At 46.1% G+C, this 12936-nt stretch overlaps 1 protein-coding gene across 1 annotated transcript in view; it reads left to right on the top strand.

The window, feature by feature from the left end:
• The first annotated feature begins 3341 nt into the window (after positions 1 to 3341).
• Positions 3342 to 12936, top strand: part of FGF14 (fibroblast growth factor 14) — a 293565-nt gene continuing 283970 nt past the window's right edge. Inside the window, exon 1 of the mRNA XM_083611070.1 lies at positions 3342 to 3406. Within this exon, the coding sequence (XP_083467196.1) occupies positions 3355 to 3406 (52 nt within the window). The 5' untranslated portion in view covers positions 3342 to 3354. The remainder of the gene's footprint in view (positions 3407 to 12936) is intronic.

Here is a 12936-nt window from a genome sequence, read left to right as displayed (position 1 = left end):
ATAAGGAACTGGGAATGGAACGTGGATAGGTTTGTAACATGCTTGTCACATCTGGGATTTCAGGTTTTAAGCAGTTATAAGTCCTGCTTAGAGACTGTCTTGGCCATAATTTTCCTCTCCTACCTCTGTCTTGTTAATGGATTTAATCTCAGGTAAGCAGCAGTTTACCTGAGATTTCCTGAGAAGACCTGAGATTTCTTGGAATAATGATTCCCAGAAAAGCAGTTTTCACTATTGGGCCATTCTTGCTTTAATGAGGACGTGGGGTCTAAAGAACCTCAGCTGTATAAGTGCAAACATTATATAAAGGTAAAGGGACCCCTGACCATTAGGTCCAGTCATGACCGACTCTGGGGTTGCGGCGCTCATCTCGCTTTATTGGCCGAGGGAGCCGGCGTACAGCTTCTGGGTCATGTGGCCAGCATGACTAAGCCGCTTCTGGCAAACCAGAGCAGCACACGGAAATGCCATTTACCTTCCCGCCAGAGTGGTACCTATTTATCTACTTGCACTTTGAGGTGCTTTCGAACATCTAGGTTGGCAGGAGCAGGGACCGAGGAACGGGAGCTCGCCCTGTCACGGGGATTCGAACCGCCGACCTTCTGATCGGCAAGTCCTAGGCTCTGTGGTTTAACCCACAGCACCACCAAGCATTATATAGAGCTGTATTAATAACAAAAACAGTGTTGTATATATTTGCAATTCATGCCATAAATTCTATTGTTTATAGCATTATAAAGATGTGCATGGTTTGGGGCAATATTAACCTTCTTCATTAGCTCAACATCCAAGTGAAAGAGGACACTTCTACCCTCATTCTACAGGTAGAGAACCGATACCAGGATTTGCCTCAGTCTCATGAGCTCATGACAACATAGATGTTTGATCCCAGGTCTAATGTCAACATGTTTTTTTGTAGAGCAACAGTGGACTTTCAGACACTAAAGTTTGGTCCCAGGGCATTGTCTGAGGGCATGTAGCACAGCCATTTAGCTGAAACTCAGCAGACTTGAGTCTGGCAAATGCCAGGATGAGAAACCACCTGGGGACCCCCTTACACGTCACCACAAGTTTCATGATGGAAGAAAAGTGCAGGATATAAACAACATTTTCAACAAGAAGTGCACATTTCCAAGGTGGAAGGAAGTTGCCAATGTGCAGCTGTTCTCTTGGGCTTGATGGCAGCAGCTACTCATCTCCTGTCTCCTGGATCCCAAGGGTCATCTAGTCCAACCCCCTGCAATGCAGGAATTCATTTAGGATCAGGAGGAAGCCTGGATGGGGTAGGCATATAATCTCTCCTTCTTCTGGCTTCTTTGAGATAATGTTTAGCTTCGTTTTGGCAGCCCCAGGTCTAAAGGTAAAGGTAAAGGGACCCCTGACCATTAGGTCCAGTCGTGACCGACTCTGGGGTTGTGGTGCTTATCTCACTTTATTGGCCGAGGGAGCGGACGTACATGTGGCCAGCATGACTAAGCCGCTTCTGGCGAACCAGAGTAGCACACGGAAACGCCGTTTATCTTCCTGCCGGAGCGGTACCTATTTATTTACTTGCACTGGTGTGCTTTTGAACTGCTAGGTTGGCAGGAGCAGGGACAGAGCAACGGGAGCTCACCCCGTCACAGGGATTTGAACCGCCAACCTTCTGATCGGCAAGTCCTAGGCTCTGTGGTTTGACCCACAGCGCCACCCGCGTCCCTCTAAGCCCCAGGTCTAGACAAGTAAAATTAACTATCTCTCCTGCTGTTAGAACAGCTCAGTCGGTAGAGCATGAGGCATGAGACTCTTAATCTCAGGTTGTGGGTTCAAGCCCCATGTTGGGCAAAAGATTCCTGCATCGCAGGGGGTTGGACTAGATGATCCTCATGGACCCACTCCAACTCTACGTTCCTGTGGTTCTCTGTTTGGTGATCAGGGTCTTCCAAGGCATCTCTCATTCCCACCCACCCCCTTTCCCTCCAACTCTGAATGTGTCACGCTGTGTGTGTGGGTTTTCCTTGCCTTTGTGGTTAGCATGCAGGGATGCACTTCTCCCTGGAGTGTACAAGTGGCAGGCTGGGTCCAGCATTTTAAGCTGCAGCACGCTAGGTGAGAGAAACGGAGGAGAGGGGGGGTTGGGTGGGTGGGGGGACAAGGCAGAGACTGCAGTGACACTGCCTTCCCTGGGCTGGCTGAAGCATCTCACTGGTGACAGGCTCGGGAGCACGTGGCTACGTCATGGAAAGCCAGGCTCCCCATGCAAATCTCAACTCCTCCTACTCCCGTTGAAAGCCTGTAACTCATAGCCCAGGCTCAGGAGCAGAATCCAGTGTGTGCCTGCGTCTTTCTCTCTCTCTCTCTCTTTCTCTCTCTCTATCTATGTGTGTGTGTGTGCATGAGGGGGGAGGATCCGTCTCCGTTTCCCCCTAATGCACGCCAGTGCTGGACGGAGCAGGGAGAGAGAGAGAGAGAAAGAAAGAGAGAAGAGACCTGCCTCTGTCGCGTGTGTGGTTCGCCTGCATGCTAAGGGCTAAAGATTTGCATCTGCTGTGCAACTGGGAACCGCAGGTGCCACACAATTACATACATCCCTGAGATGATTTGATGGTAGAAACCAGCACTTTCCGAGGGGAGCACCTGCCTTCATCCATCAGACTTGAGCTGGGTGGTGGTGGAGGAGATCCGGGCGCTGTGCGTTCTCCCTTCCAGGGGCTGCACTATGGCAGTCTTTTAGTAGGATGCATCCTGCTTTGGCTTTGTTCTGCAGATCCACCCAGCCTCCCAGCCATCAAGTCACAGGCTATGGTTTCCTCTGTGGGGATCTCTCGCGCTTTACTGTTGTCTCGGGTTAGTTTTTGGCCTTGGCTGGAATTTCATCGCCTCATGTCTTGGTTGGCTTCCATCTGAAAGAGAGGAGGAGAAGGAACAGGAACAAGAAGGCAAGCAAGAGAAGGATCTATGTCTTTTTTCTTCTTCCACAGTTTTGGGTGATAATCCAGCGTCGTTCTGGAGGAGGGAGATAACCGTGCACCCTGGCTGAAAAACGCATCCATTGAGAAGTCTGAAAGAAATTAACCACGTGAGGGGGAAAGGGGGGGGAGAAAGAAAGGAAAGGAAGGGGATAAAAAAAAAAAACCCTGGGAGATCAGGATTTAATCTTTTTTTCCTCTTTTTTGTTTTTGTTTTGTTTTTGTTTTTTTTGTTGTGGTGGCCAATGATAAAACTGGTGCCCCTCTGGAGGAGACCCTGATCTCAATTTTTATTATTATGCAACAACCACAAGGATCTCCTCTTTCTCAGGGTGTATAAGCGCAGGATTGCTTTTCGCCCAAATCAATGTGGTTTCTTTGGAACATTTTCAGCAAAGGATCGCATATGCTGCAGTGTCTTTGTGGCAAGAGTCTTAAGAAGAACAAGAACCCAACTGGTAAGCAATACACTGCATCACAGTGTGTGTGTGTGTGTGTGTGTGTGTGTGTGTGTGTGTGTCAGTCACCCCCCACCTTTGTGTTACTCTCGTCTGTTGCTCCCCATAGCGCCAGGTCTGCAGTCCTGTCGAGGGGAGAAAGGGGGAAATAGGAAAGCAGGCCGGTGCAGACTTGCGTGCAGCGCGGTGTACAAATAAGCCAGGCTGTGTTTGCAGGAAATTCGCCAAAATCTGCTTTGGATGAATTGTTTCCAACGGGGAAGAGAGAGGGTGGGAGGGTGGGTGTGGGGAGAGAAAACTTAGATCTTTGTTGACATTTTTTAACCGGAAGATGGAATTGTAGCAGTGTCTCATAACCCCCATTTCTTTCCTGGTCTCCTCGCTCCCCGCAACAGTTTCCAGCAGAGGTCTCAGGGCCTTGCGCGACTGGTGGGTGTACCTGAGGGCGCCCTGCCTGAGACTTTCGGTTCAACTTGCAAGCGTGGCTCGTGCTTCTAAAGTGGACAGGGGGGGAAAGAAGAGAAACCCTTGCAAAACCCAGCTCTTTGTGTTTATTCACCAGATCTTCGTCAGCTGCCCTTCCCCATCCCCGCATTCCCCCTAGCCTGCAATCTGGTGGCAGAGAGAAAAGAGAGAGAAACACTTTCAGGGAGTTTGTGCCTGGAAGGGAACTAAGAGAAAGTCCACCTGTCCAACAGTAGCCTAGGCAGAGAGGTGTGTGTGTGTGTGTGCAGTGGAGAGTCTCTGAGCAGGACTTTGGGGGGCATAAGCCCAAGGCCCCACTCAGAAGGAGGAGAAGGAGCCCCCCCTCTGTCTCCATACGCAGCAGCAGGGCTGACTTGCCACATGTGAAAGGAAGTCATGCAATGCACATTGCCTCCTTAACCCATGAAGCCCAGGATCTAAAAAAGAAAAAATGACCTAGCTTTTTGCGCGCCTGTCTAGGTTCACTTTTTTGCGCCTTGTTGATCAGCCCAGCCTGTCTGCTTGTCAGCTTCCAACCCCAGCAAGCTCCAACGGGGAAACTTGCAGGACGTTACATAAGGAAATGCAAATTGCAGGTGCTTAGGGCAGCCCCACAACCCCACCGCCTCCTCCAAGCCTCCCCACCCCCCCTTAACTCCCTTTCCCTCGTGTCAACGGGGAAGGACAGCGCTGGCAAACGGAGAGAGTTTGGGGAGAGAGGGAGGGAGGCTGGGAGAAGGAGAGTCTTCCCAAGGAAGCAGCGCCACAGCCAGACAGACCCCCTCCTCCTCCCCGTCCACACACACACACACACACACACACGCAGGCTCAAGCCTGTCGAGTTGGATAGTTGGGATCACCTGTGTGGTCTTGGGCGGGGATCTGCCGTCCCTAGCAGTGCTTTGGAGGGCAAGAGCCTGTGGAGATTTGTGGGGAGCCTAGAAAGGAGCCAGGGGTGTGGGGTGGAAAGACTCGTGTAGTGTGTGTATGTGTTTTTGGTGTTGCCTGCCCTGCAGTGGCAGTTTCTAAGCAGGAGGCTCTTGACGCTGGTACTGCAGTGTAGTAGATCATAAGCATCCGCTGACACACCAACAAGCTGCAGCAGGGTTGGCAGCTGGTGCTTGGGGGGCAGCCTTTTCCTTCCTCCCTGGCTTCAGACTTGAAATGCAAAGGGACTAACTCTGCATCCCGAGAGAGGGAGACGTTTTGCTCCCTTCGTGTGTGTGTTGGCTCCGTCCGCTTCCCCGCTGCAGCAAACAGAAGCAGCTCCTTCCCAGAATACCAAAGAAGGCTGGATGCCCCAGCAGCCCCTTCAGCTCTCCGGGGGGTGGGGTGGGGGAGAGAGCGAGTGAGCGAGCGAGCGAGCTCGGTCTTCCCTTCTGCACAGGACGAGGCGAGGGTTGGTAGTGGGCTCGGTGGTGGTGGGTTTAGCTTGGCGCTGATCCTTCCTCCTGGAAGGCAACCTTTTGCTCCCCACTTGCAGGTACTGCGGTGTGGGGGGGACAGCACGCTTGGGCCATGGCAACTTTGCCAAGGCGCAGGACCTTCGTGCAAACGGACGAAGGAAGACGGTGCAATCTTCTCCAGTTTATGTATAAGAAAACAACACATCAAAGCACTCCCGCAGGAAGCACTTGCCTCCTTGACCAGCTGAACGACCAGTGAGGAGGATGTCTTGAGGCTGGACTCAAGACAGTCGGAGAAACTGACCTAAATAATAAAGCCCTTTTTTGCCCCCGATTTCCTTTTAAATAACAAAGATGTTGCATCTCTGCAACAACAAAAGAGGGGTAAGGAATAGAAGGTCCCCTTCCCTTCCCCTTGCAAGCAAGAAAAATGCACAGCCTAGGATAACCAGAAGTGAACACAGGAATGTAGATCCCTCCAGGCACAAGCGAGAGAGAGAGGTTGCTTCTCAGGATAGTTGTCCAGTTTACTTTATGATGACTTCTTCCAAGGAGGATGCTATGCTGAGCTTCTTTCTAGATATTTCAGAGATGGTGGAGATTTTTGAGATGCCTAGGTACCCCAAAATGCTGCAGATTCCCTTTCATGGGGTCCAGCCGGAATGAATAAGAATAGATAAGAAACATTATTAGAGGCCTATGGAAATGTACAGGATAAGCAAAACTCTCCTAGGTGATCTCGGTTCTTACCACCCCACTCCGCATTATCCTTAGTCTTTTTCTTTCTTTTTTTAAAAAAGTGTTTTATAACATGCTGTTGCTGGTTCTCCCAAATCGGGGAAAAATGAAATTCTGGTTCTGGTATGGTGATGCACAACTTAGTGCAAAATGCAAATATTCTATAGCAAGACATGTACAGTATAGCAGTTTTGATTAGGATGGAGGCTGCCTAGTTAAGTGTGGAAAAAAAAGCTCAGGTGCTTCATGTTATCTTTTAGTTTCAGCATCACTCTGTTAGCAATGCAGCAACTGGATGTGGATTTTGGTATACGTATACTTGCAAGCTATTTTCTTTCCAAAAGTTGTAGAGGTTTTTTTGTTCTCTCTCTCTCTCATACACACCAGTGCACACACTCCCACAGCTTTTTGTTGTGGTAATAATGGTTTCCCTCTCCTGGTTTCCGCTCCCTGTTTCTGCCTTAGCTAAAGCCTTTAATATATGCCGCAAGTAGTCTGTGGTCCTGAGGTATGCGTCTGCTGTGAAATTAATTGATCAATTAATGTGAAATATAGGCAAACCCCTCTAAACTGTAAAACAGCCCTGAGGAATAGTCTTGAATATGATCGATCATGCTCTGTTTGTTATGACTCAGAGGAGGATAAATAGGTTATGATTTTAAGGTGGGAAAGACTTGGCAATGCGTGTGGTGGCTGCATGAATAGATTTCTTTGACAGTGGTTGATGTACTGTAGCAGGTCAATGACTGGTCCATGTTCTAAAGTTTGTCTGAGGCAGCGTTTGCATATGATGCTACGATTCTTGAGGGGGAAAACAAGCTATGCACAAAATATAGCGCCTGACCTTTAAGAACAAATATTGGAGTGTTTACACAGCCATGAAAGAAACTGTGTTGATGATGGCTAAATCATGCTTTGAATTAAGTACCAAGTAACATATTTCGCTCAGTTTTTCCTAATATGCATTTTGGCATATTAGTTGTAATGATGAGTGATGAATGACTAAAATGCTTTCCTGCTTTAGCAAAAATAAGACTGTGCAAATCCTAAGAAGATTTATTAGATAAAAAGTTTCACTGAACTCAGTGGGGCTTACTTCTGAGTAACTTGCTGTGCAAACCTCACCGCAGCGTGAAGCCAAAACAAAAGGACCTGCCATTTAAACATTACAAGATGCTTTAATTTTTAGAGACATTAGGATGTTAACCACTAGTCATCTTGATTGGGTTTGTTAATGGGTAAACTGAAAGAAAATTGGGATAGAGAGTTATTGTTGCATCCAGGAGTAAGACCCTACAAATAAACTTAATTCATACTTTACTTTTGTTGCATTGTCCTAGTTTTGGGTATTCAACATACTTCATTCACATAGTGCAAGTGTTCTTTTGTTACATGAAACGTTTAATTTCATGATTAGAGTCAAGCAGTTTCGTAGCTTCTAAGCCTGTGGTGGATCATGCAAAATGTATCAACTTGTGTTTGATTGCCTAGGAAAATGAATAGTCTGTGGTATCAGCTGGAATTTTCATCACCTTCTGAATAAAATTCTTAGTATTCAGTTTTACATATGATGAAAAGGAGTTTGAAAAGCAAACAGAATGTCTGTGCTTGGAGTTTCTCTTAACACTGATGTGTCTGAGTTGTTCAAAAGCCATTTGTATGTGAACGTGTAGCCAACTTTTTCCAAATAACAATGTCTTCTTTTCCTTCCCTCTATTTTTCTTTCATCTGCCTTGCTTGCTTCTTGGGATTCCTATCACTGAATGGCATGTGAAACATTTCAGAATGACTGACACAATGAAGCAATTTAGTTTAAGAAGTTGAGAGAATATGCTATTAGAAATGCGGTGGTTAAATATATTTTGACTTCCATATCTGGGTCCTGGGAAAGGAGGCATGTTGGTCCTTAACTTTTACTTATTTATTTTCAAGGGGAAATATTTTGTGACTTGCTTGGTTTTCTTTAATATTTAAAGTGAGCAAAATAAGTCAAAGTTTCAAAGTCTGTATATTTTGTTATTATTAAGCTTGTTTTGCCTTGCACCACCACCCCACCACCACCCTAGTGCCTTGTTTAGTCTTCCTCAGCTTTTACAAGTTCTGGGAAGAGAGGGCAGATCAGAGTAGGCCCTAGACACCTTGCCTTTTCAAGGGGCAGTACTGTGCCATACAGAAGGCCTCTCCCAGTACCACAGGGCTTGTTGAAACACAACTTTCTGATCACATGTGGGTAGCTGTGAACAAATCAAGTGGAGCACCTCAGTATCCTCGGTGGCAATGCAATGTGCACCTCTAAGATTGGTTCTCTGTTGCATTGGGATCTCTGAACATTTTGCCATCCCAAGAGACTTGCTCCATATGATGCTGTTTTTATTCTAATATATAAGTGAATCTGTTACGTACTGAGTTGAATAGGATCCAAAAGGCAGCAGTCTGATTGGTCCTAGAACAATAGGATTCAGAATGCAGCAGTCTGATTGGTCCTAGAACAACAGGATTCAGAATGCAGCAGTCTGATTGGTCCTAGAACAACAGGATTCAGAATGCAGTAGTCTGATTGGTCCACAGGAGCCACCCAATCCAGCTCCAGGTGGAAGTGAATCCGCAACCTGAATGGCCTACAGGTGAATCCCGGAAATAGCCAATCACGTGGGGTCCATTGTGTAAATAATGTATATAAAGCAGACATTCTGGGGGAACTTTCATTCCTCCTCACTACTATGAGCTGAATAAAGAGCATGAAATCCACTCTCGACTCTGAGTATATCTTAGAATCTATATGTACTATATGCATGAAGTTCTAAGTGAGTGGGAAAACAGGAGTTGCATACCTGCCATTACCAAACTCAAGAATGTTCAGCTGATGACCTGGAGGCAGCAGTCACTGGGCCTTCTTGTGCATCCTTTTGTCCCACCCCCTGACTGGAAGTCAATATTATTAGGAGCATGATTAGCATGTGAGACATTTTGAAATCCTTATCTCATCGTCACCACTTTGCAAATGGGAAGCGAAGCTGACAGACAAGGGAATTTTTAGATGTTATTTGAGGACTAAATGAGCGTGTGTGCATGTGGTGTTTTTTTTTTTTTTGAGGGGTGTGTGTGTGGCATTGCAGTGGCAGGTTCCTTGACCTATGTGTGTTCATTAGGACGTGTATAGGAAGGCTCACATATAAAATTGTACAGGCAAGGGCTCTGTACAAATGCATAGAGGAGGGGAGGCCAGGAGCATGCTGCTGCCTCCCACCCCAGGCATTCATTTAGACCTCAAATAATATACAAGATTGGGCAGGAGGTGGGGCTTTGCAAAGGCCACTGAGCGGATTCACAGTATAGCACAGATTTGGATCCAGGTCCAAATTCAACACTATTAATTCACATATAGTCAGTGTGGATTTTGCTGCACTGACTATAAACATATTTAACATCCTGGAAGCTCAGGCTCAAAGGACCCAATACATTAAATGAATATTTGCAGGTATGTCCATTTTGTGTGCATTTAAAACAATGGCTGTAGGGGGTCCTGACCTGGGCCTGTGTCATGGGTGGAGGAAGGTTAACTCTTTCTTCCCTGTGCTACAGCTTCTTTCCTTGGGAAACCTCTTAAGAGTTGCTTTCCTCCTGGGACAAATATTGTGCATGGGCCTACAAGGTTTGTGTGGGGAAAGGATTGACCCCATTGCACTTGCACCATGTTCCAAATCTGTCCCATACAGTAATTTTGCTTTGTATTTTTAAACTATGAAGATGCATTCAATGTATCATGGAGTTTGGAGTTCACTTCTGTATTCAATTTTGGGTTCTAGCCAACTGGTTGGGAATTACTGATACATAGCATTTTATGCTGGTTTAAGCAATAATATGGCATAGGGTAAATAATGGAAGGGTTATGAGTTAGTTTGGCCAACTGGCAATGAGACAATGTTCCATCCCCTGATTCTTAGTTCAGTTCTAGTTCAAGAGTATTGGCAACCATAATTGGTTACTCCAGCCAGTTAAGGAGGAACAACTGTGTGTATGTGTGATTGCTTATAAAGTGGGACACTGGCAGGAACAGAAATGTGGAGTTGATTAGAATGTCTTTCCAAATGATCAGGCATCTCTGTCTCAAAACATTCATCACCACTGTCCTCTTGTGCTAGCCCTGTTTTTGCATCTTGATAAGAAAGGTGACTTCAACAAGCCTCCTGCTACTCCCAGATTGATGAGACCTCAGGTGAAAGGCAGGTAAAGGTATGGCTACCATCACTTTGAAGTCTTATTTACAAGCAGTTTGTTTTGAAATAACTCATGGACTTCAAAGACGCCTTCCAAATTTTCATGACGTCAGGTAATTGACATTTGGGCAGAGTTGCCCACTTGTTAAAGTTGGCCCAGAGGGGCAGGAGGAAGGGTTTGGCGTGCTAGTCAGATTCAGCTCCCCACCCCCAAATGCAAAGGGTAAACTTGCTTATAAAGTACTCTCTCATCTGGCAATAAAGGGACCCCTGACTATTAGGTCCAGTCGTGACCAACTCTGGGGTTGTGGCGCTCATCTCGCTTTATTGGCCAAGGGAGCCGGCGTACAGCTTCCGGGTCATGTGGCCAGCATGACTCTGGTGAGCCAGAGCAGCGCACGGAAACCTTCCCGCTGGAGCGGTACCTATTTATCTACTTGCACTTTTTGGCATGCTTTTGAACTGCTAGGTTGGCAGGAGCAGGGACAGAGCAACGGGAGCTCACCCCGTTGCAGGGATTCGAACCACCAACCTTCTGATCAGCAAGCCCTAGGCTCTGTGGTTTAACCCACAGCGCCACCCGTGTCCCCATCTGGCAATAGAATCATGGAATTGTAGAGGGCAATCTAGTCCAACTCCCTGCAATGTAGGAATCTTTTGCCCAAGGTGGGGGGCCAGAACCCACAACCCTGAGATTAATTTTTGGCGGAGAAAAGAAAAAAAGGTCTGTAACATATTTTCTCCTGTAACTGGGAATTCCCAATTGCTTTAGCTCCTTTTTGCTAAGGGTCATATTATTATGAGACCCCACTCTGTGCCAAGGCAATGTCATGGTATTAAACGGTGCATGGGTGATAAGAATGAAAGAGTGTAGGGAAGCCATTGTGGGGCAGTAGTTGGGGGCCAAGCTGCCGTGCTGGCAGTAGCCATAATTATCAGATGTGGCACTGCAGTGCCACAAACAGCTGCTGCTCTTGAGCTGACTAAAGGGTGGAATGCAGAAATGGCAGGGAGAAAGTCTAGGGATGACTATCCTTGTGTATCATCCTACAGGGATTTGAGGCCAGCTGCATTGACATAAAACTTTGTGCCAGATGTATTGCAGTAAGCTTTTAGAATGGGATTGAAACTGACAGGAATCGTAGGAGAATGGAGGACTGAATCCACCTCACTCACAAACACATGCTGCTGTTGCTGGACTCTACATGGGATTGGAAAGAATGCATGCATATAGATCTTGGTCTAAAAGCATTTCACTTTAATTTGAGGTATTTATAGCCTACCTTTCACAATAGCCTCAAGGCGGTTTGATAAAACATGTACAGTACAGCATAAAAGAAACATGATTAAACAGCAGGTTAAAAACAACCACAAGCACATTAGTGTTTTGTTTTATTAAAAAACACACAGCCAGGATAAAATAGTAGTTACTCCATTTATAAGGGGCAAATATTGTAAGACACCATTAAAGGCCCTAGACACCAAGACAAACTTTATCTGGTACCTAAATAATAGTAAAAGAAAGTACCAGGCACACAGTTTTAGGGAGAGAAATCCATAATTTGGGTGCCATCGCAGGAAAGGCCCTCTCTGCAGTTGGGGGGCAGCTGGCTGACCTCTGAAGGCAGGCAATTGGGGGAAGAGGCATTGAATTAAACTCAATTCAAATTTTAATTTGTATTCTGCCTTTCTACAGTACTGTAGAAATTAATAGACTTAAGTTAGTCACATTTGTTAACTTTAGTGGGTCTACTCTGAGTAGGATTAATATTGGCTGCGACCCAAAAATCAACAAAGTATCAGCAATACATCAAAAGCAATCATATCCACTCAACTTACAATAAATCAGTTACAAACCACCAAATGTATGAACAACCGAGGGGGAAAAAAATACATGAAATGCTTCAGAGCTCCCAGGCATAAAGAAGACAATGTTCTGAAGTGGAAAATTACTATTTTTTTCATCCCTTTTTGGCAGCTTCCACCCACAGGCCCCAGCCCTTCACTTGAAGAAGGGACTCTGAGAGAGATCTTAATTGGAGGGCAAGTTCATGTGGGAGAATACAACCCTTCAGGCTCTGCATTGTCTTTCTCTACTGTGGAGGTTAAGTCAGGTTTTTTCAAATCCTTACTAGTATTGCTTAGCCCTGGCAGTGTATGAATGGAGAGAACATAGCTCAATGTGTGCAGGAGGTCCCAGGATCAAGCCTGTCATTGATGGGGAAGACCTGTGATGGAGACTCACATACAGAGTTACAACTCTCAGAGTTCCTTGTGAAGATGGATTGACAGTTCAGAGAAGTGCAGCTCTGTGCAGGGGGAATAGGGGTTTCGTAACAAATCTCAGCACCCACAACAAACTACAGTTCCCAATATTCTTGGAGGGAAGCCCTCCAACATTTCTCTGATGAAAATAGGGATGTCCTAGTCAACAACAACACCCATCCCATCTGACTGGGTTGCCCCAGCCACTTTGGGCGACTTCCAATATATATAAAAACACAATAAGACATTAAACATTAAAAAACTTCCCTATACAGGGCTGCCTTCAGACGTCTTCTAAAGGTTGTATCGTTGCATATCTCTTTGGCTTATGTGCGTGTGTCTCATAACTCCATAGTCTCCAACATTTCTCCAATGAAAATAGGTACGTTCTAAGGAAAAATGGGACATTGCAGGATCAAATCAGAAACTGAGATGGCTT

The sequence above is a fragment of the Podarcis filfolensis genome, assembly GCF_964270895.1.
Source record: "Podarcis filfolensis genome assembly, chromosome: 4".
Taxonomy (NCBI): Eukaryota; Metazoa; Chordata; class Lepidosauria; order Squamata; family Lacertidae; genus Podarcis; species Podarcis filfolensis.
This window is presented reverse-complemented; position numbering and strand designations above follow the sequence as displayed.